The 23173-nt window shown below is 42.6% G+C and overlaps 1 protein-coding gene across 2 annotated transcripts in view; it reads left to right on the top strand.

Moving 5' to 3' along the window:
- The window catches only part of SEC13 (SEC13 homolog, nuclear pore and COPII component), a 47334-nt gene that overhangs the window by 1920 nt on the left and 22241 nt on the right, over positions 1–23173 (top strand). The window contains exons 2-5 of one of the 2 annotated variants that reach the window (XM_081526076.1): positions 643–687; positions 2925–3040; positions 5373–5524; positions 6072–6205. In XM_081526076.1, the coding sequence (XP_081382202.1) occupies positions 643–687; positions 2925–3040; positions 5373–5524; positions 6072–6205 (447 nt within the window). Of the gene's footprint in view, positions 1–642; positions 688–2815; positions 3041–5372; positions 5525–6071; positions 6206–23173 lie in introns of both variants that reach the window. The other variant, XM_081526077.1, reaches the window with a different exon arrangement.

Below are 23173 nucleotides of genomic sequence, written 5' to 3'. Positions count from 1 at the left end.
GGGTCCCTCTTCACCCTCAGACGTAGCCAGGACCTCCTGTGCCACCATCCCTGATCTTTGCTCATGTTATTTCCTCTGCTTGGACTGTACTTTTTTTTCCTGTGTGTTAGTCACTCAGGTCGTGTCCAACTCTTTGCAACCCTGTCGACTATAGGCCGCAAGTGCCTCTGTGGAATTCTCCAGGCTGGAATACTGGAGTGGGTTGCCATGCTCTTCTCCGGGGTATCTTCCCTGGTCCAGGGATCGAACCCGGGTCTCCCACATTGCAGGCAGATTCTTTACCATCTGAGCCACCAGGGAAGCCACCTGCCAAATTCCTCCTCGTCTGAGCCCGAGTTTATGTACACCACCACCAGCCCCTCAGTTTGTAAGCACATGCTAACGTCATTAAAGTATGCATTCTGCCTTGTTGGGGTTACTTCCATATAGGCTTCTCAGGGGCAGGAGGTACCTCTTTTCTATGTCTATGTCTTCAGTCCCTTGCACAGTGCTTGGCGCAACAAAGGCACTTAGCGTGAATGTTTACTGAAGGAATGAATGAACAGATGCTGTCAAGAACTTTAAAAGTAATCAGTGGATTTAATGAGATGATTGCATTCTAACTACCGTCAGTTGATTTACCAACCATATCTTTGGTTTTAGGTGTCAGTAATTAACACTGTGGACACTTCCCATGAGGACATGATTGTAAGTATTCCTTTAGCCCTTCTTCATATGCTGAGGACATGGGCATCTCTGTTGATGATTTATGAATCCAGTGTGGCCTTGCAGCCTTTGCCAGTCAGGCTGTAACCTCAGGGGTATGGTATGGTCAGTCTCCATGCAGGCCTTCTGAATTGACAGGGCTGTGACAGTCTGGTTACTCTATGTCAGAAGAAACCCAGGAACAGTTTGCAGCTCAGGGTACTTAGTCTCCTGGCCAAAAAAGTAACTGGCTCTGGGATGGGATGGAAGTGGGTGCAGAGGTTTGAAATAGTCTTCCCACCTGTCTTCCTGCTGTCACTTCTTGGCCCCTATGGAAAGGGGATTAAAGAAGAAAAAATAAGGACTTCTCTTGTGGTCAGACTTATGCTTATTGGAAGCATAAGACTACTTCCAATGCAGGGAGCACAGGTTTGACTCCTAGTTGGGAAAGTTCTGCCTGCTGCGTGATGTGACAAAAAAAAAAAAGAAGGAAAGAAATAGGAAGATGATTCAATACAAAGGCAGTGCCAGGTAGGACCACCACAGACGGTGGGCTCTTTGAACCAGAAGTCATTAACTCAAGGTGTGTCCTGAGAGGTGAACACCTGGCTTAGTGTAAGAGGACAGGACTGTGTGAGAAGGTCCAGAGGTTAAAGTCTCTAGCAAAGATACAGACTGCTTCATGCAGGGCAAGGAGTCCAGGAAGCCTTGAACAAGACCCAGGTCAGTCAGCCTACAGCATTTCATCCCAGGCGTCCTGCCTTCACAGCCTCCCTCCAGCTGTTGCTTTTGGGTTTCTGAGTGGTTGCCTGGACGTGGCCGTCCTTGGAGACAGCGTGGCACCTGGGTAAGACCATCATATCTGAGGTCCCTAGTCAGTCTGTTAACTTTAAGACGATCCAGTCTGAGGTCCCTCTTCAGTCTGTTGTTAACTTTTCTGAGCCATCCTTGATTTCCTCATAGCTGAGATGGGAAATGCCATGGAAGTGCCACCTCCCTGGGCGGGTTCACCTTGGGTAACAGATGAGACAGGGTAGTAATGGGGAACGTCTGCGTGCTCATGGCACATCACCCCCCTGCTGAATACTGCTGCTTCAGTGTCTCATTTAACCTTTGTGAAGTTGAGGCCATTATTAGCTCCATTTAAAGACAAGGAAACTAAGGTTCCAGGGCATCAGGACATTTTCCCAAGGTTGCACAGCAGATAACTTGAGATAGGATTGAAGTCTCGGTTCTGTGCCCTGCTTCTTTCAAAGTGTGTGACAGCACTCTTCAGGAACAGTGCTTCAAAAGTACACTTACAGAAAAGATCTATCTTAGCCTCTCCCTTGCCTGCCTTCCAAGAAGCCAAGACCTGGAGTGGTGGAGAGGTTGACTTCCCAAGATGAATCAGGATGTCTTCCTTGGGTAAGGAGATGAGGAAAAAATGTCTAAGCAGACAGAATGATTGCTTCCCTTTGAAAGGATATAATTGCTCCTGATGACCACAGTGTGACCGTTGATAGTTTCTGAAACCCCAAAGGTACAATAATGAAGACATGTCATCTGTTGGAATAGCAGGGCCAGCAAACGGGAGACCCAGTAAGTTCAGTGAGGCAGCAGGCAGATGGACTCAGAGGAGCCATTGCCCAAATGGACAAGGAGCTGTGGGCAGGGCCTAGCCCTGGAGAGCAGCCTTGATGAAGTCGGTTCATCAGTGGTGGGACCAACAACGTTGAAGTGCTGGGTGGAGAGTTCGGGGTCCTGGGCACACTGCCAGGGAAAAGGTCAGGTAGAAACCCAGGAACAAAGATCCACGGAGGATCCAGGGCCATGGGTGGAGGAAGGAGCCTAAATGTCTGAATGGAATCCTGTGTCCTGGCCAGACGTGCGTTGTGGAGGACCTGACTGGGGCCCGCCGCAGTCAGAGGCCTGCTTCTCTAAGTCAGCATTAGCCCCGGGTTCTGGCACTCAGCTGAACCTCCCTGGTAGCATATGGAGCCTCAACACAGTGGGGCGGGAGGAAGGAGAGAGAAGCTGCACGAGCTCCTTTCCTCCCAAACCCCCCCTGCAGAACAGGATTGGAAGGACTTTGCCCATGCTGGGAAGGGTCTGAAAGCAGCTGAGGGGTGGTTTCTCTTGTCCCTTTCAGAAGGAAGTTGCCTGTGAGAGAAGTGAGAATGTTACCAAGCTAGCTTCCTGCCGGATAGTGATGATTCTCTGAGGTTCCGTTAATCTCAGGTCCTGTCCTCCCTCTGCAGCACGACGCCCAGATGGACTACTACGGCACCCGCCTGGCAACCTGCTCGTCAGACAGGTCCGTCAAGATCTTCGACGTGCGCAACGGGGGGCAGATACTCATCGCCGACCTCAGAGGGTAAGCGCCCCTGACCCTGGACAAGGCCTCAGAGAGTGTTTGGGTTTCTCGGATGTGGCAGGGAGGGCTGAGAGCCCAGATCAGCGCAGCCCCCAGTGTGGTTAGCGGAGAGGATACCTGGTCCCGGACAGCCGACTGCCTCAGCAGGCGTCTCGGGCTAATGGAGCCAGGAGCCAATCCCACCTCCGCCGCCCAGTTGCCTACAGACAGCCCTGGGGTGAGAGTCAGGTTACCCCTCCGTCTTCACCCGCTCACCCCCGACACGGGCCAAGGCAGCCTCCACCCGGGCAGTGCCTGCTCACAGGTCTTCGGGGGCTACTGCTGTGTTCAAAAGTGGGAAACTACCTTTTCTTTTCCTTTTTGAATACGTTCAGCGCACATGATCTAAGGTGACTCAGAACATAATAGTAATTATGTGGATCCCACGGTTCAGCCTGTTTGCCACTGGCAGGTATTCAGTGAATATTTACAAACATTTGGTTTATCTTTCTCCCTGTGGAGATTCTTGAGATCCTGGTTTTCTTTTTTGTGGCCATGCTCTGGTGTTTTCCCTCTCAGCTCACTACTTCAGGTGGATAGGGTTCTTAAACAGGGTTCCATGAATCTCTATGGGTTCTGTGGGTAGAATTCAGGGGATGGTGAACTCAGAAAGGGAAAAAAATCACGTCTTTATTTTCAGTGATTCTGATATGTATCATTTCCTTCAATTATGGCTATAGGCCAAGGACCACAGTAGTTTTCGTGGTACCTGTCACTTTTTTTTTTTTTTTTAATATTTATTTGTTTTCACTGGATCTTAGTTGCGCCACTTGAGATCTTCTAGTTTGTTTAGACATGCAGATCTTTAGTTGGGGCATGTGGGATCTAGTTCCCTGACCAGGGATTGAACCCATGCCCCCTGCAGTGGGAGCTGGGAGTCTTAGCCACGAGACCACCAGAAGAGTCCCCGACACCTGTCACTTTGTTTACTAGTAGAAGTCACAGATGTTTTCTATATCACATTGCAGTTGTAGCTTTCTCGAAACAGCGCTTAATGCTCATCACTGCTGTGAAATTAGAATGGTTATTAGACTTGCCACTGGAGTTTGTTACCTAATATATTAACAAAGAAGCACATATATCACTGATAACATAAATTGTTCTTTAACCTTTTGATGACTATTTCAGTATAACTGGGTTTCGTTTATAATCCTCACTGTTTTATTCATTATCTTGAGAAGAGACCATAGCCTTCACCAGACTACACAGGAGAGGTTAAGAATCCCTGACAAGTGGGTACTCACTACATGTTTGTGAAGGGATTAAAGAAAACATGGCTAAGTCAGTAGCCATTTAGGAAGACAGGCCAAAAAGTCCCCTCTTCCTGGGTGTCAGGAGTCGAGTGACTGAGGAGCCCAGGGCCACCTTCCCCGCGCAGTAGCCCCTGGCTGAGCAGAGAGCTCACAGGGCAAGGCCTGGCTGCCAGCACTGGCTGGGACACACCGTCTACTGTCACTCGGCCCTTTCTGCTCAAAGTACGTAAAAGGTTGGAGGGTAAAAAGTTCATGCCCCCATTCTTTGCTCCGTCAGTTAAAACTGTGCTCGTTGTAGGACGATTGAGTCTCTGCGAGTTTCATTAGCAGCTCCTTTGTGGAGACCGGGGCTGGACTCTTGAGTGTCCACAGCCCTGGGCGAATGGTAAGCAGGGAGCAGCTCTCAGAGCTCACAGGCGTCAAACTTGTGTGTTTTCCTTTTCTTAGACCAAGCACTGTTCCAGGCTCTTAATTGAGTTATCACAGACATTTCCCTTATGACCACCATGTGAAATAAGTCACGCTGACATCTCTGTTAAGAGACAAAGCCAAAGAGAGGGTACAGCGCTAACCTGAAGTCAGGCAGCTAGTGAGTGGAGAATGGGTGTGAAAGAGCCCATCCCATCTGCTCTGTGCCATCCCCCTCTTGTGTGCTGGGTGCCCCCTCTTCTGAGGGATGGACCTAGTACAGAGCCTGGCACAGGGCACAGAGATGGGAAGAGAAGAGAGAGACCTGCCTTGTGAAAAAGTTAAGAGTAGTGGAAAATACTGGGATAAAACACTTACTGCCCGCTCAAGAGCACAGCCTCCTCGAGGGCTCTGCTGGCTCTGGAAAGAGGGGCTGACTTGCTTTCAGCCTCAGGGTCCTCCCTGTCCAGTGAAAGTCCCTTCTGGAATGACGTTATTCAACTTTATCCCTTTTGAAATTCTTTGGCAGTTCTCTCCTGAGAAGCCATTCAGTTCTGTCCAAAGTAGTGGCTGGCAGAGTGCCCTGCGTTCCTTTTGCCCATTTGAACAGCCTCTGACCCTCTCGCCTGCAGCCATGAGGGTCCCGTGTGGCAGGTGGCCTGGGCCCACCCTATGTATGGCAATATACTGGCATCCTGCTCCTACGACCGGAAGGTCATTATTTGGAAAGAGGAGAATGGCACCTGGGAGAAGACACACGAGCACACCGGACACGACTCCTCAGGTACAGTGCGGGCGAGGGCGAGGGCAGGGGGCCCGGGGGCGGGGATCTGTCCTGGCTGAGGCGTGCGGGGAGAGGGCGAGGGCAGGGGGCCCGGGGGCGGGGATCTGTCCCGGCTAAGGTGTGTGGGGCGAGGGTGAGGGCAGGGGGCCCGGGTGGGGGGATGGGTCCTGGCTGAGGCTCCCCGTTTGTCCCTTGGGCTTCGACTGCCTTTCTGTTAGTCTGTCCACAGCAGAGGTAAGGTCCTAAGACCTAAAGCCAATGCAAAGCAAAACAAGAAAAGCAAAGACAACATAGTTTGGTTTGTTATTTCCTTTAAGGTGTATTCATTTTAAGTACTGGTCTTTGTTCTGAGATTATAAGATAGGCTTTAGTTTATGATGATGATATTAGTAGATGATGGGTTTTTTAAATCTCAGTTGACAAAATTACAACTTTCCCTATGGTTATCCCTACGTTTTTGTTTTTGTTTTGTTTTTTTAAGAAATTTAGTTAAACAGTAAGTCTCAGAAATGAAAGTCTGCTCACTGTGCCTGCTTCCTTCCTGCAGTAAACTCCGTATGCTGGGCTCCCCATGACTACGGCCTCATCCTGGCCTGTGGCAGCTCCGATGGGGCCATCTCCTTGCTGACCTACACCGGGCTGGGCCAGTGGGAAGTAAAGAAGATCAACAATGCTCACACTGTAAGTCCACACCCTGCCTGCGGGTAGGGGCTGCTCTGCGGCCTCACCACGTGTCCGCCTTCACTCCTTAGAGATTGGCAGGAGCGGTGTCTCTGCTGTGCAGTGGGCCGTGGGAGGGGTGCTGAGCAGACACAGTTGAGAGAGCAGGTCTGAGCCTCTTTGCGCCGAAGCCAGACAGAGGTTACATCCAGGGAGGCCAGGCTGCACCTGCCTCATTCAGCCCAGGGCAGCGCTGGCACTGGTTCCTTCAAGTCAGGGAGGGCCAGGGCACTGGCAGGAGTAGCCTGCCTACCTGCCACCCTTGCTGTGCACACTGCAAGTTGACATGGCCTGCAGTGACCTTTGGGACTCCTGGAACTGAGTGGTGTTACAAAAAGCATCATAGGAAGTTAGTTCTCTGCTTCCTGTGTAAGGTTGAAACAGTCAAGAAAGCACTGTGAACAATGGTGGGAGGGACTCATATTTCTTAAGCCTCTAGTGTACGTCATGTAATCCTCACAGATGTTTGTGAATCAAAGGAAAAACTAACAAATGTACAGATGCATGAGGTCACCAGTCCTGTTCTCATTTTATGAATAGATAAGTGAGGCTCAGATAACTGACTTAGAGGAGGTACTGTGCTGGGGTTAGAACACTGGAATCCGTGTACGTCTTGTCTACACAGCTGTCCAGCCTGGATGGCCCCAGCACTTCTGAAAGCTACCCAGACGGGAAGTCAGCAGCCCCAAGTCTAACCTATACTTTCGCAGTTCTCAGATCCTGGGAATCCACAGCCTGCCCAGCCTTCAAGGCCCCAAGAGCCTGTCTGTGGCTCTTGTTACTTGGGACCCTGTGACCCCCCATCTGCTGACTAACTTATAAGATTGAATAGGCCTAAAGGCTTCTGGAAAGATGGCAGGGAATGACATCATAGCACTTGAGTCTCTTCTACATCTCTGCATAGAAACCAACAGAGCAACTAAGGTAGCAAAACCAAAACTTTCTGAGCAGCAGTTGACAACAGAACTGGATAAAAAGGTATTTCCATGAACTCCAAAATACAAGTGAAGAGGGATGGACCATCTACAACACCAAGACTGTGTGGTATTGGCATGCAAGCCAGAGGAGGAACTAAGCGGTGAGCAATGCCTTCCAGTGACCCTGTGGAGTACCCACAAAGAGCAGGAGGTGTTCACTGAAAAGCGTAGCTAGCCACTTGGCCCACAGCCACTGTTTGAAAACAGGGATTTTGTACTTTTATCTGTAACATTTTAAACTCATAAAATTCACCCTTTTAAAAAATACCGAGTTCTGTAGTTTTTAGTATACTCACAAAGTTGTACAGCTCTCAGCATCTAATACCCAGATCATTCTCATCACCCCAATAAGAAACCCCATTAGCAGTCACTCTCCACCCTACTCCTAGCCCTAAGCAACCTTAGTCTACCTTCTAACTCTATGAATTTGCCCATTGGACATTGCTGATGGGCACCACATATTGCCTATGGACATTGCCTGTAAATGGAATTATGCAGTCAGTCCACAGAAGACTGACTTCTCTCACTTAGCATGTTTTCAAGGTTTATCCAGGTTTCACCCAGATCATAGCATATATCACTGCTTCGTTCCTTTTTTATGACTGAATAATATTCCATTGTGTGAATATATTTTATTTTGCATTTATTTCATTTTTATTCATCAGTTTGCAGTCATTATGAATAACACTCTTACAAACATTTGTGTATAAGTTTGTGGTTTTAATTTTTGGGGGTAACTACCTGGGTGTGGAACTGCCTAGTAAGGGAAGCTCTGTTTAATTTTTTGAAGTACAGCTAAACTGTTATCCCAATTAACTGCACCATTTTACATTCCTGCCAGCAGTGTCTGAGGGTGTCAGTTTCTCCACATCCTTGCCAACATTCCTTTTCTTTCTGATGATAGCTGTCCCAGTGGGTGTAAAGTAGTACCTCCTTACGGTTTTGATTTGCATTTCTCCAATGACTAATGACGGAGAGGGCAATGGCACCCCACTCCAGTACTCTTGCCTGGAAAATCCCATGGATGGAGGAGCCTGGTAGGCTGCAGTCCATGGGGTAGCTGAGAGTCGGACACGACTGAGTGACTTCACTTTCACTTTTCACTTTCATGCATTGGAGAAGAAAATGGCAACCCACTCCAGTGTTCTTGCCTGGAGAATCCCAGGGACAGCGGAGCCTGGTGGGCTGCCCTCTATGGGGTCGCACAGAGTCGGACACGACTGAGGTGACTTAGCAGTAGCAGTGACTAATGATGTTGGGCATCTTTTCACATGCTTACCGGCCATTTGTATATCTTCTTTGGAGAACTGACTGGGGGAGTGGGCTTGCACTGTCTCATTCCAGGTGAGTGCAGGCGACCCACCATAAGAAAGACTAAAAAAGGGGCTTGGGAAATCTGGCCCTTATGACCTGCTGGGCTTGCTTCCACGGCAGTGCCCGTCATGAGCAGAGGGACGCAGAGCCAGAGAGAGACAGAATGAAGGATGTAGACCAAAGTGAACGAGAGGAACACAGCTTTGAAATCCCCAAAGCAAGTGTCACGTTTGTTAACACTAAACAAAAACAGACTTCTGAACTTAGGAAGGCTTTCCTGAACCTCACCATCAGGAAAACTAATTTCACATAAAAATACCAGAAAAGTATTTGGAGTGAAATCACCTACAGAATTTTCCTTTAAGAAACAAAGAATATGTAGAATAGCACTCTAACAGACAGTGAAAAAAAGAGATGCCCACAAAAATTGAATCAGTTGTCATCTATTTCAAATCAAGCTAAAAAGACTTTTTTTTAAATGACAAAAGACATAAAAAAAATAGCATAAATCAAAATTAGAAAAATTCAGAAAAAATGAAGTGACAGGACTCAAGAAAGAAATTTAAAATTATAAATAAAGACTAAATTTAGAAGGAGTATAAGAGCAAATAAATAACAGATAATGCCTTAAGATAAATAGTGTGAAAAGAAGGGGAAATCCCCCCAAGATGAAGATATAAATAGATTTTGACAAAAAGTGAAGACAGGCAAAGATCAAATTTGAATATTAGGAGTCCAGAAGAAATCAGAACAAATACTAAAAATTGATTAAAGAAAAACTACGTTAAAATTCAAAAACTCTCTTTGAAACTACATATTGAGAGAGAATACCTTATACTTAAGAATATCAACCCAGAATCACAAGCCAAAAGACCTAAGTGTAGTGAAATTATTGGCTTTTAAAACATATCCTTCAGGCATCTAGGCAAAAGGAGCCATGTGATTTTCAGGGGAAACAGATTACCATCAGACTTTTCAACAGCAATGATCAGTGCAAGAGAAAATGCAGAACACATTTACAACACTCAAGGAAAGAATGTGTGAGCCAAGGATTTAACTTGGTGAAATTGACTTTCAAGTTCACACAAAGACTTACATACAAAAGTTAATAGCAGCTTTAATAGCCAAATATCTAGGAAATAATCCAAATGTGAATCAGCAGGTGAATGGGCCAACAAACTGTGATGCAGTAGAAATGTTACCTAGCAATAAAAAGAAATGACTATTGACACAAGATAAATGAATTTTAAAATAACTGTGCTGAGTGGAAAAAAATCAGTCAGAAGGTACATACTCTGATTCCATAGTATGGAAAAGCAAACTCTAGTGACAGCAGGTTGGTGGTTGCTGAGCTTGAGGGTGGGGGGCAGAGGTAGATTGTAAACTTGGAGATGATAGATGTGTTCATTCTCTTTTTTACCAAAAACTTACTATTTTCTTTAATTACTTTTTTTTTTTGAATGGAGGTATTAACTAGTCACCAAGCTGTGTATCACATCCCCGTCAGATACTTATTTTACAACTGAAAATTTGTATCCATTCAGCCAGTCTGTCTTTTGGTTGGAGCATTTAATCTGTTTATGTTTATGGGAATTGTTGATTTGTATGTTCTTACTGCCATTTTGCTAATTGTTGTGGACTTGTTTTTGTAGGTCTTTTTTTCTCCTCTTCCTCTTTTGTTCTCTTGTGATTTGATGACTAACTTTAGTGCTGTGTTTGCATTCCTTTTTCTTATTTATATTGTGTATCTATTGTAGATTTTCAGTTTGTGGTTACGATAAGGTTTTGATATAGTGGTCTATGTATAAATAAGATTGTTTTAAATTGCTGTTCTTTTAATTTTAGATGCATTTCCAATATTTTGCATTTGTACTCTCCTCACAATTGTTGATTTTGATACCGTAATTCTGGGGATGATTTCCTACCTTTACTGTATGTTTCCCTTTATCAGTGAACCAGTGGTTTCCCTTTACCAGTGATTCATAATTTTCTTGTTTCCAATTGTGACCTTTTTTCGCCCTGCCTAGAGAAATTCCTTTAATATTTGTTGCAAAGCTGGTCTGATGGTGCTGAATTCTCTCAGCTTTTGCTTGTCTGTAAAGCTTTTGATTTCTCCTTTGAATCTAAATGAGAGCCTTGCTGGTTAGCATGTTCTTGGATGCAGGTTCTTCCCTTCCATCACTTTAAATATATTGTGCCGCTCCCTTCTGGTCTGTAGAGTTTCTGCTGAGAAACCAGCTGCTAACCTTGTGGGAATTCCATTGTACGCTATTTGTTGCTTTTCCCTTGTTGCTTTTGATATTTTCTCTTTGTCTTTACTCATTGTCAATTTGATTGCTATGTGTCTCAGTATTTTCCCCCTTGGGTTATACTACCTGGGATTCTGCTTCCAGCACTTCAGTGACTATTTCCTTTCCCATATTAGGGAAGTTTTCAACTATTATCTTTTCAAATATTTTCTCAGGTCCCTTCTCTTTTCCTTCTGGGACCCCTATAATGTGAATGTTGTGTGTTTAATGTTATGACAAAGGTCTTCCTTTCTTTTCATTCTTTTTTCTTTATTCTTTTTCATGCAGTGATTTCCACCATTCCATCTTGCAGCTCACTTATCCAGTCTTCCACATTCCTTATTCTGCTACTGAGTCCTGCTAGTGTCTTTTTCACTTTGGTTATTCTATTTTTCATCTCTCTTTGTTCTTTATAGATTCTCTAGCTTTTTATTAGTTTAACATTTCTTGTGTCTTCTTAGTCTGTGCCTCCATTCTTTTTCCAAGATCTTGAAACATTTTTACTATGATGACCCTGAATTCTTGGAGTAGATTGCCTGTCTCTACTTCACTTAGTTGTTGTTCTGGGGATTTATCGTGTTTGTCTGGAACGTATCCTGCTGTCTCATTCTGCCTAACTTTCTGTAGTTGTGGTTTCTGTGCTGCAGGGGGGTAGTTCTTGCTTCTGCTCTCTGCCCCTGGTGGATGAGGCTGGTCTAACAGACTTTTGCCGGCCTCTTGGTGGGAGGGACTGGTTCCTACCCACTGGTGGGTGGAGCTGGGTCTTGTCCCCTTGGTGGGCACAGCTGGCTGTGGGCTCAGGAAGGCTTGAGGCAACCTGTCTGCTGATCTGCTGATAGGTGGGGCTGTATTCCTGCCCTGCTGCTTGTTTGGCCTCAGATGTCCCAACATTGGAGCCTGCGGGCTGTTACAAGTGAAAATTTGTACCTTTCGACCTCTTTTCACCCATTTTGCTAATCCCTCATCACCACCTCTGGAAACCACCAATCTGTTCTTTGTATCTATGAGCTTGGGGTTTTTTTATTAGTGTCACATTTAAGTGAGATCATACAGGATTTGTCTCTTTCTTACTTACTTTACTTAGCATGATGCCCTCAAGGTCCATCCATGTTGCTGAAGATGGAAAGATTTCATTCTTGTTTTATGGCTGAATAATATCCTTCTATGTGTGTGTGTGTGTGTGTACATACCCCACCTGTTTATCCATTCATCTGTTGATGGCCTCTTTGCTTGCCTACATTTCTTGGCTATTATAAATGTTACAGTGAGCATGAGGGGTGCAGATATATTTCAAATTAATGGAGGATTTCCTTGTTTTTTGGTATAAATAGCCAGAAGTGGAACTGCTGTATCTATCTAGGTAGTTTTATTTTTAACTTTTTGAGGATCCTCCATACTGTGTTCCATAGTGGCTACACCAGTTTACATTGTCACTGACTGTGCACAAAGGGGTTCCCTTTTCTCTGCATGCTCACCAACACTTGTCTGTTTGATAATGTCTCTATTGACAGGTGTGAGGTGCTCTCCCATTGTGGTTTTGATTTGCATTTCCCTGATGACTAGTGATGTTGAGCGTCTTTTCATGTACTTGTTGACCCATCTGTGTATCTTCTTTGGAAAACCATATATTCACACCCTCTGCCATTTTTGAGTTGAATTACTTGCTTTGTACTGTGAGTTGTGGAGTTATTTTATATTTTGGATACTGACCGCTTATTAGGCACATGATTTGCAAATATTTTTTCCCATTATGTATATTGCCTTTTCACTTTGTCGATGATTTCTCTTGCTGTACTTTTTGTTTGATGTAGTCCCTCTTGTTCACATCTTCTTATGTTGCCTTTGCTTTTGGAGTCAGGTGCAGAAAGTCAGCGTCAAGGAGCTTAGCACCTAAGTTTTTCTCTAGGAGTTTTATGGCTTCATGTCGCACATTCTTTAATACATTTTGAGGTAGTTTTTATGTATGGTGTAAGGTGGTGGTTCAGTTCCATTCTGACATAGCCGTCAAGTTTTCCCAACACTGTCTATTGGAGAGACTGTCCTTTTCCCATTGTATAGTCCTGGCTCCTTTGTCATAAATTAATTGCCCACATAGGCATGGATTTATTTCTGGGTTCTCAGTTCTGCTCCATTGACTTATGTGTCAGGTTGGGTTTTATTTATTTATTTTGAGTTTATATCTTAGGAAGTATAGAAAATAACAAGGACATAAGTAAATGTAGATAGTAACAGTGTTATAAATAATGTCTGTCTGTTTTTAATGCCAGTACCAACTGTTTTGGAGAAGTAAATGGCAGCTGACTCCAGCGTTCTTGCCTGGAGGATCCCATGGACAGAGGAGCCTGGTGGGCTACAGTCCATGGGATCGCAAGGAGTTAGACATGACTGAAGTGACTGAGCACACTGTTTTGATCACTGCATTTTTGAATTAAGGGGTCTTTTGTGATTCCATACAGATTTTAGGATTGTTCTGTTTCTGTGAAAAATGGCATTGGAATTTTGATAGGAATTGCATCGGATCCATAGATTGCTGAGCAGAATTGACACTCCATCAGTATTCTTCCAATCCATCTGCACAGATATCTTTCATTTGTGTTTCACTCATCATTGTTCTCAGTGTACCAGTCTTTCACCTCATTGGTTAAATGGTTCCTAGGTATTTTCTTCTTTTTGATGTGCTTGTGAATGGATTGTTTTCATAATTTCTTTTCTGATAGTTCATTATTGGTGTATGGAAATGTAAGAGATTTTTGTATCTTGATTTTTTATCCTTCAGCTTTACTAAATTCTATTATTATTGCTAACAGTTTTTTGGTGGATCTTAAGGATTTTCTGTATATAATATATCATTTCCAAATACAGTTCTGCTGTTTTCTTTCCAATTTGGATGCCTTTTCTTTTTCTTGTCTGATTGCTCTCACTGGGACTTCTAATACTTTGATGCATAAAAGTGGCAAGCATGGGCATCTTTGTCTTGTTCCTGATCTTAAAAGCTTTGAGCTTTTCACTATTGAGAATAATGTTAGCTATAGGCTTGTATGGCCTTTATTATGTTGAGGGACATGCCTTCCATACCCATTTTGTTGGAAGTTTTATCATAAATGGGTGCTGAATTTTATCTAATGCTTCTGCATCTATTGAGATGATTAAGTGATTTTTTTTTCCCCTTCATTTTGTTAATATGGTGTAAACACTTGGATTGATTTGTGGCTGTTAAACCAGCCTTGAATCCCTGGAATAAATCTCACCTCATCCTGTGTGTAATCCTTTATTGTTGAACTTGGGTTGCTGATTATTTTGTTGAGGATTTTATCATCTATGTTCATAGGTGATGGTCTAATTAGATTTTCTATTTCTCCATGATTCAGTCTTGAAATGTTCTGTGTTTCTAGGAATGTATCCATTACTTCTGTTGCCATTTGTTTGCATATTATTTTTCTTAGTATACTCTGGTGAGCTTTTGTATTTCTATGGTGTCAGTTACCCCTCTTTCATTTATCAAATGAAATTTGAGCTCTTTTTTTTTTCTTGGTGAGTATAGCTAAAGGTTTGTCTATTTTATTTATAGTTTCAAAGAGCCACCTCTTAGTTTCATTTATCTTTTTATCAGCTTTTTAATCTGTACTTCATTTATTTCTACTCTGATTCTTGTTACTTCCTTCCTTCCACTAACTTTGGTCTTCATTTGCTGTTCTTTTCCTGGTACCTTGACGTATAAAGTTAGGGGGTTTTTGAGATTTTTTTTTTCCTTTAGCTATTTATTGCTGTGAACATCCCTCTTAAAACTGCTTTTAATGCATTCCATAAATTTTGGTGTGTTGTATTTCTCTTTTCATTTGTCTGATGGTATTTTTGTTACTACTCTTTTGATATCTTTGTTAACCCATTGGCAGTTCAGTAGCATGTTGTTTATTCTTCACACATTTGTGGATTTTCCAGTTTTCTTGTTAATTAATTTTTAGTTTCATATCATTGTGGTCAGAAAAGATGCTTAATAGGACGTCAGTTCAGTCGCTAAATAGTGTCTGGCTCTTTGCGACCCCCTGGCCTGCAGCATGCCAGGCTTCCCTGCCCTTCACCAACTCCGGGAGCTTGCTCAAACTCATGTGCATTGAGTCAGTGATGCCATCCAACCATCTCATCCTCTGCTGTCCCCTTCTCCTCCTGCCTTCAGCCTTTCCCAATGAGTCATTTCCAGTGAGTCAGCTCTTCGCATCAGGTGGCCAAAGCATTGGAACTTCAGCATCAGTCCTTCCAATGAATATTCGGGAGTTATTTCCTTTAGGATTGACTGATTTGATCTCCGTGCAGTCCAAGGGACTCTCAAGAGTCTTCTCCAATACCACAGTTCAAAAGCATCAATTTTTCGGCGCTCAGTTTTCTTTATGGTCCAACTCTTACATCCATACATGACTACTGGAAAAAACATAGCTTTGACTAGACAGACCTTTGTTGGCAAAGTAATGTCTCTGCTTCTTAATATGCTGTCTGGATTTGTCATAGCTTTTCTTCCATGGAGCAAACGTCTTTTAATCTCATGGCTACAGTCACCATCTGCAGTGATTTTGGAGCCCAAGAAAAGACAGTCTGTCACTGTTTCCATTGTTTCCCCATCAGTTTGCTGTGAAGTGATGGGACAGGATGCCATGATCTTCGTTATTTTGAATTTTGAGTTTTAAGCCAGCTTTTTCACTCTCCTCTTTCACTTTCATCAAGAGGCTCTTTAGTTCCTCTTCGCTTTCTGCCATAAAGGTGGTGTCATCTCCATGTCTGAGGTTATTGCTATTTCTCCTGGCAAACTTGATTCCAGCTTGTACTTCATCAAGCCCAGCATTTTGCATGATGTACTCTGCATATAAGTTAAATAAGCAGGGTGACAATATACAGCCTTGACGTACTCCTTTCCCAATTTGGAACCAATCCATTGTTCCATGTCAGGTTCTAACTGTTGCTTCTTGACCTGCATACAGATTTCTCAGGAGGCAAGTACGGTGGTCTGGTATTCCCATCTCTTGAAGAATTTACCAGTTTGTTGTGATCCACACAGTCAAAGGCTTTGGCGTAGTGAATAAAGCAGAGGTTTTTCTGGAATTCTCTTGCTTTTTCTGTGATCCAGCAGATGTTGGCAATTTGATCTCTGGTTCCTCTGCCTTTTGTAAATCCAGTTTGAACATCTGGAAGTTCTCATTTTGTATACTTTTGAAGTCTGGCTTGGAGAATTTTGAGCATTACTTGGATAGCATGTGAGATGAGTGCAATTGTACGATAGTTTGAACATTCTTTGGCATTGCCTTTCTTTGGGATTGGAATGAAAACTGCCCTTTTCCAGTCCTGTGGCCACTGCTGAGTTTTCCAACTGTGCTGGCATATTGAGTGCAGCACTTTTCACAGCATCATCTTTTAGGATTTGAAATAGCTCAGCTGGAATTGCATCACCTCCACTAGCTTTGTTCGTAGTGATGATTCCTAAGGCCCACTTGACTTCACACTCCAGGATGTCTGGCTCTAGGTGAGTGATCATACCATCATGGTTATCTGGGTCATTAAGATCTTTTTGGTTTAGTTCTTGTGTATTCTTGCCTCCTCTACTTAATATCTTCTGCTTCTGTTAGGTCCATACTATTTCTGTCCTTAACTGTGCCCATCTTTGCATGAAATTTTCCTTTGGTATTTCGAATTTTCTTGAAGAGATCTCTAGTCTTTCCCATTCTATTGTTTTCCTCTATTTCTTTGCATTGTTCACTTAGGAAGGTTTTCTTATTTCTCCATGCTGTTCTTTGGAACTCTGCATTCAGATGGGCATCTTTCCTTTTCTCCTTTCCCTTTCACTTCTCTACTTTTCTCAGCTTTTGTAAGGCCTCCTTAGACAACCATTTTGCCGTTTTGCTTTTCTTTTTCTTGGGGATGATTTTGATCACTGCCTCCTATACAGTGTCACGAACCTCCGTCCATAGTTCTTCAGGTACTCTTATCTATCAGATCTAATCCCTTGAATCTATTTGTCACTTCCACTGTATAATCATAAGGGATTTGATTTAGGTCGTACTTGAATGGTCTAGCTTAACTTTCTTGAAGTTAAGCTGGAATTTTGCAATCAAGAGTTCATGATCTGAGCCACATTCAGCTCCCGGTCTTGTTTTTGCTGAGTATAGAGAGCTTCTCCATCTTTGGCTGCAAAGAATATAATCAGTCTGATTTTGGTATTGATACCATCTGGTGATGTCCATGTGTAGAGTCATCTCTTGTGCTGTTGGAAGAGGGTGTTTGGCATGACCAGTGCTTTCTCTTGGCAAAACTCTGTAGCCTTTGCCCTGCTTTATTTTGTACTTCAAGGCCAAACTTGCCTGTTACTCTGGGTATCTCTTGACTTCCTACTTTTGCATTCCACTCCCCTATGATGAAAAGGACATCTTTTTTTGGTGTCAGTTCTAGAAGGTCTTGTAGGTCATCATAGAACCTTCAGCTTCTTCAGCATTAGTGGTTGGAGCATAGACTTGGATTATTGTGATACTGAATGGTTTGCCTTGGAAATGAACAGAGATCATTCTGTTATTTTTGAGATTGCACCCAAGTACTTCATTTTCAGACTCCTTTGTTGACTGTGAGAGCTACTCCATTGCTTCTAGGGGATCCTTGCCCACAGTAGTAAACATAATGGTCATCTGAATTAAATTTGCCCATTCCAGTCCATTTCAGTTCACTGATTCGTAAAATGTCAGTGGTCACTCTTGTCATCTTCTATTTGATGACTTCCAATTGACCTTGATTTATGGACCTAATATTCCAGGTTCCTATGCAATATTGTTCTTTACAGCATTGGACTTTACTTCCATCACCAGTCACATCCACAACTGGGCGTTGTTTTCGCTTTGACTCTGTCTCTTCATTCTTTCTGAAGCTATTTCTCCACTCTTGTCCAGTAGTATATTGGGCACCTACTGACCTGGGGAGTTCATCTTTCAGTGTCAAATCTTTTTGCCTTTTATTCTATTCATGGGGTTCACAAGGCAAGGATACTGAAGTGGTTTGCCATTACCTTCTCCAGTCTATCACATTTTGTCAGAACTCCATTATGACTTATCTGTTTTGGGCAGCCCTACACGGCATGGCTCATAGTTTCATTGAGTTAGACAAGGCTGCCATCTTTGTGATCAGTTTGGTTAGTTTTCTGTGATTGTGGTTTTCATTCTGTCTCCCTTCTGATGGATAAGGATAGGAGGCTTGCGGGAGCTTCCTGATGGGAGGGACTGGCTGTGGGGGAATCTGGGTCTAGTTCTGATGGGTGGGACTGTGCTCAGTATATCTTTAATCCAGTTTTCTGTTGATGGGTGGGGCTGTGTTCCCTCCCTGTTGTTTGGACTGAGGCCAAACTGTGGTGACAAACAGTGGTGATAATGGCAACCTCCTTCAAAAGGACTTATGCCAGCACTGTTGTATTCAGTGCCCCTGACCCCATGGCAGGCCACTGTCAACCCATGCCTCCACTGGAGACTCCTGGACTTCAGTTATCTTAAATTTATTAAGACTTTTTTGTGGCCTAACATAAGATCTGTCCTGGGTAATGTTCCATGTGCACTTGAGAAGACTGTATCCAGGCATACCAGAGAGATAGTGTGAGTTTGGTTCCAGACCACGACAATAAAGCAAATAACACAATAAAGGAGTCACATGAATTTTTGGATTCCCAGTGCACATAAAAGTTATATGTAAACTATACTAGTCTACTAAATATGCAATAATAGCATTATGTCTAAAACAGTGTATACTTTAAAAAACACTTCATTGCTAAAAAAGCTAACCATCATATGAGCCTTTAGCAAGTCATAAATAACATTAGCATTAGTAACATCAAAGATCACTCAGCACAGATCACCAAGACCGATGTAATAATGAAAAGTTTGAAATATTGCAAGAATTACCAAAGTGTGCCACATAGATGGGAAGTGAGTAAATGCTATTGGAAAAATGGCGCCAATTGAATTGCTTTGCTAAGGGTTGCCACAGCCTTCAGTTTGTGAAGAACTCAACGTAAGTATTAAGCACAATGAAACAAGATACAATAAAGTGAGACATGCCTGTATTCTGCTGCTTTGGGTGGAACATTCTCTATATCTCTGCAAGGTTCCTCTGGTCTAATGTGTCCCGTAAGGCCGTTTTCTGTCTGAATGATCTAGCCATTGACATAACCCTACTGTTACTGTATTGCTGCCTATATTGCCCTTCAAGTCTGTTAATATTTGCTTTATATATTTTGGTTCTCCTATATTGAGTGTGTAAATGTTTACAAATGTTATATCCTCTTTTTTTTTTAATTTATTTATCTGTTTTTTTTTACTTTACAATATTGTAGTGGTTTTGCCATACATTGACATGAATCCGCCATGGGTGTACATGTGTTCCCCTTCCAGAACCCCCTTCCCACCTCCCTCCCCATCCCATCCCTCTGGGTCATCCCAGTGCACCAGCCCCGGGCACCCTGTATCATGCATTGAACATGGACTGGTGATTCGTTTCACATATGATAATTTACATGCTTCAATGCCATTCTCCCATATCATCCCGCCCTCGCCCTCTCCCATAGAGTCCAAACTACAGTTCTATACATCTGAGTCTCTTTTGCTGTCTCACATACAGGGTTATCTTTACCGATTTACTAAATTCCATATATATGCGTTAGTATACTGTATTGGTGTTTTTCTTTCTGGCTTACTTCACTCTGTATAATAGGCTCCAGTTTCATCCACCTCATTAGAACTGATTCGAATGTATTCTTTTTAATGGCTGAGTAATATTCCATTGTGTATATGTACCACAGCTTCCTTATCCGTTCGTCTGCTGATAAACATCTAGGTTGCTTCCATATCCTGGCTATTATAAACAGTGTTGCGATGAATATTGGGGTACACATGTCTCTTTCAATTCTGGTTTCCTCGGTGTGTATGCCCAGAAGTGGGATTGCTGGGTCATATGGCAGTTCTATTTCCAGTTTTTTGAGGAATCTCCACACTGTTCTCCATAGTGGCTGTACTAGTTTGCATTCCCACCAACAGTGTAAGAGGGTTCCCTTTTGTCCACACTCTCTCCAGCATTTATTGCTTGTAAACTTTTGGATAGCAGCCATTCTGACTGGTGTGAAATGGTACCTCATTGTGGTTTTGATTTGCATTTCTCTGATAATGAGTGATGTTGAGCATCTTTTCATGTGTTTGTTAGCCATCTGTATGTCTTCTTTGGAGAAATGTCTGTTTAGTTCTTTGTCCCAATTTTTGATTGGGTCGTTTATTTTTCTGGAATTGAGCTGCAGGAGTTGCTTGTATATTTTTGAGATTAATTCTTTATCCGTTGCTTCATTTGCTATTATTTTCTCCCATTCCAAAGGCTGTCTTTTCACCTTGCTTATAGTTTCCTTTGTGGTGCAGAAGCTTTTAATTTTAATTAGGTCCCATTTGTTTATTTTTGCTTTTATTTCCAATATTCTGGGAGGTGGGTCATAGAGGATCCTGCTGTGGTTTATGTCAGAGAGTGCTTTGCCTATATTTCCTCTAGGAGTTTTATAGTTTCTGGTCTTACGTTTAGATCTTTAATCCATTTTCAGTTTATTTTTGTGTATGGTGTTAAAAATTTTTCTAGTTTCATTCTTCTACAAGTGGTTGACCGATTTTCCCCACACAACTTGTTAGAGAGTGTCTTTTCTCCATTGTATATTCTTGCCTCCTTTGTCAAAGATAAGGTGTGCATAGGTGCATGGATTTATCTCTGGGCTTTCTATTTTGTTCCATTGATCTATATTTCTGTCCTGTGCCAGTACCATACTGTCTTGATGACTATGGCTTTGTAGTAGAGCCTGAAGTCAGGCAGGTTGATTCCTCCACTTCCATTCTTCTTTCTCAAGATTGCTTTGGCTATTCGAGTTTTTTTGTATTTCTATACAAATCGTGAAATTATTTGTTCTAGTTCTCTGAAAAATACCATTGGTAGCTTGATAGGGATTGCACTGAATCTATAGATTGCTTTGGGTAGTATACTCATTTTCACTATATTGATTCTTCCGATCCATGAACTCTGTATATTTCTCCATCTATTTGTGTCCTCTTTTATTTCTTTCACCAGTGTTTTATAGTTTTCTATATATAAATATTTTGTTTCTTTAGGTAGATATATTCCTAAGTGTTTTGTTCTTTTTGTTGCAATGGTGAATGGTATTGTTTCCTTAATTTTTCTTTCTGTTTTCTCATTGTTAGTGTATAGGAATGCAAGGGATTTCTGCTGGTTGATTTTATGTCCTGCAACTTTACTATATTCATTGATTAGCTCTAGTAATTTTCTGGTGGAGTCTTTAGGGTTTTCTATGTAGAGGATCATGTCATCTGCAAACAGTGAGAGTTTTACTTCTTCTTTTCCAATCTGGATTCCTTTTATTTCTTTTTCTCCTCTGATTGCTGTGGCCAAAACTTCCAAAACTATGTTGAATAGTAGTGGTAAGAGTGGGCACCCTTGTCTTCTTCCTGACTTTAGGGGAAATGCTTTCAATTTTTCACCATTTAGGATAATGTTTGCTCTGGATTTGTCATATATAGCATCTATTATGTTGAGGTATGTTCCTTCTATTCCTGATTTTTGGAGGGTTTTTATCATAAATGGATGTTGAATTTTGTCAAAGGCTTTCTCTGCATCATTGAAATAATCATATGGTTTTTATTTTTCAATTTGTTAATGTGGTGCATTACATTGAGTGATTTGTGGATATTGAAGAATCCTTGCATCCTTGGGATAAAGCCCACTTGGTCATGATGTATGATCTTTTTAATATGTTGTTGGATTCTGTTTGCTAGGATTTTGTTAAGGATTTTTGCATCTATATTCATCAGTGATACTGGCCTGTAGTTTTCTTTTTTTGTGGCATCTTTGTCAGGTTTTGGTATTAGGGTGATGGTGGCCTCATAGAAGGAGTTTTGGAAGTTTACCTTCCTCTGCAGTTTTCTGGAAGAGTTTGAGTAGGATAGGTGTTAGCTCTTCTGTAAATTTTTGGTAGAATTCAGCTGTGAAGCCATCTGGTCCTGAGCTTTTGTTTGCTGGAAGATTTCTGATTACAGTTTCAATTTCCGTGCCTGTGATGGGTCTGTTGAGATTTTCTGTTTCTTCCTGGTTCAGTTTTGGGAAGTTGTACTTTTCTAAGAATTTATCCATTTCTTCCAAGTTGTCCATTTTATTTGCAAATAGTTGCTGATAATAGTCTCTTATGATCTTTGTATTCCTTTGTGTTGTCTGTTGTGATCGCCCCATTTTCGTTTCTAATTTTGTTGATTTGATTCTTCTCCCTTTGTTTCTTGAAGAGTCTGGCTAATGGCTTGTCAATTTTATTTATCTTCTCAAAGAAACCAGCTTTTGGCTTTGTTGATTTTTCCTATGGTCTCTTTTGTTTCTTTTGCATTTATTTCTGCCCTAATTTTTAAGATTTCTTTACATCTACTAACCCTGGGACTCTTCATTTCTTCCTTTTCTAGTTGCTTTAGTAGGTGTTCAGTTCAGTCGCTCAGTCGTGTCCGACTCTTTGCGACCCCATGAATTGCAGCACGCCAGGCCTCTCTGTCCATCACCAACTCCCGGAGTCTACCCAAACCCCTGTCCATCGAGTCGGTTATGCCATCCAACCATCTCATTCTCTGTCGTCCCCTTCTCCTCCCGCCCCCAATCCTACCCAGCATTAGGGTCTTTTCCAATGAGTCAACCCTTCGCATGAGGTGGCCAAAGTATTGGAGTTTCAGCTTCAACATCAGACCTTCCAGTGAACACCCAGGATTGATCTCTTTTAGGATGGATTGATTGGATCTCCTTGCAGTCCAAGGGACTCTCAAGAGTCTTCTCCAACACCACAGTTCAAAAGCATCAATTCTGTGGCGCTCAGCTTTCTTCACCGTCCAACTCTCACATCCATACATGACCACTGGAAAAACCATAGCCTTGACTAGATGTACTTTTGTTGGCAAAGTAATGTCTCTGCTTTTAAACATGCTATCTAGGTTGGCCATAACCTTCCTTCCAAGGAGTAAGCGTCTTTTAATTTCATGGCTGCAGTCACCATCAGCAGTGATTTTGGAGCCCCAAAAAATAAAGTCTGACACTGTTTCCACTGCTTCCCCATCTATTTCCCATGAAGTGATGGGACCAGATACCATGATCTTAGTTTTCTGAACGTTGAGCTTTAAGCCAACTTTTTCACTCTCCTCTTTCACCTTCATCAAGAGGCTCTTTAGTTCTTCTTCACTCTCTGCCATAAGGGTGGTGTCATCCGCATATCTGAGGTTATTGAGGTTATCTGAGGTTATTTCTCCTGGCAATCTTGATTCCAG

Source organism: Giraffa tippelskirchi, chromosome 9 (assembly GCF_054371585.1).
Source record: "Giraffa tippelskirchi isolate mGirTip1 chromosome 9, T2T-mGirTip1v1.2.pri, whole genome shotgun sequence".
Classification (NCBI taxonomy): Eukaryota; Metazoa; Chordata; class Mammalia; order Artiodactyla; family Giraffidae; genus Giraffa; species Giraffa tippelskirchi.
The sequence above is the reverse complement of the archived record's forward strand: the minus strand, read 5'-3'. Positions and strand labels throughout refer to the sequence as shown.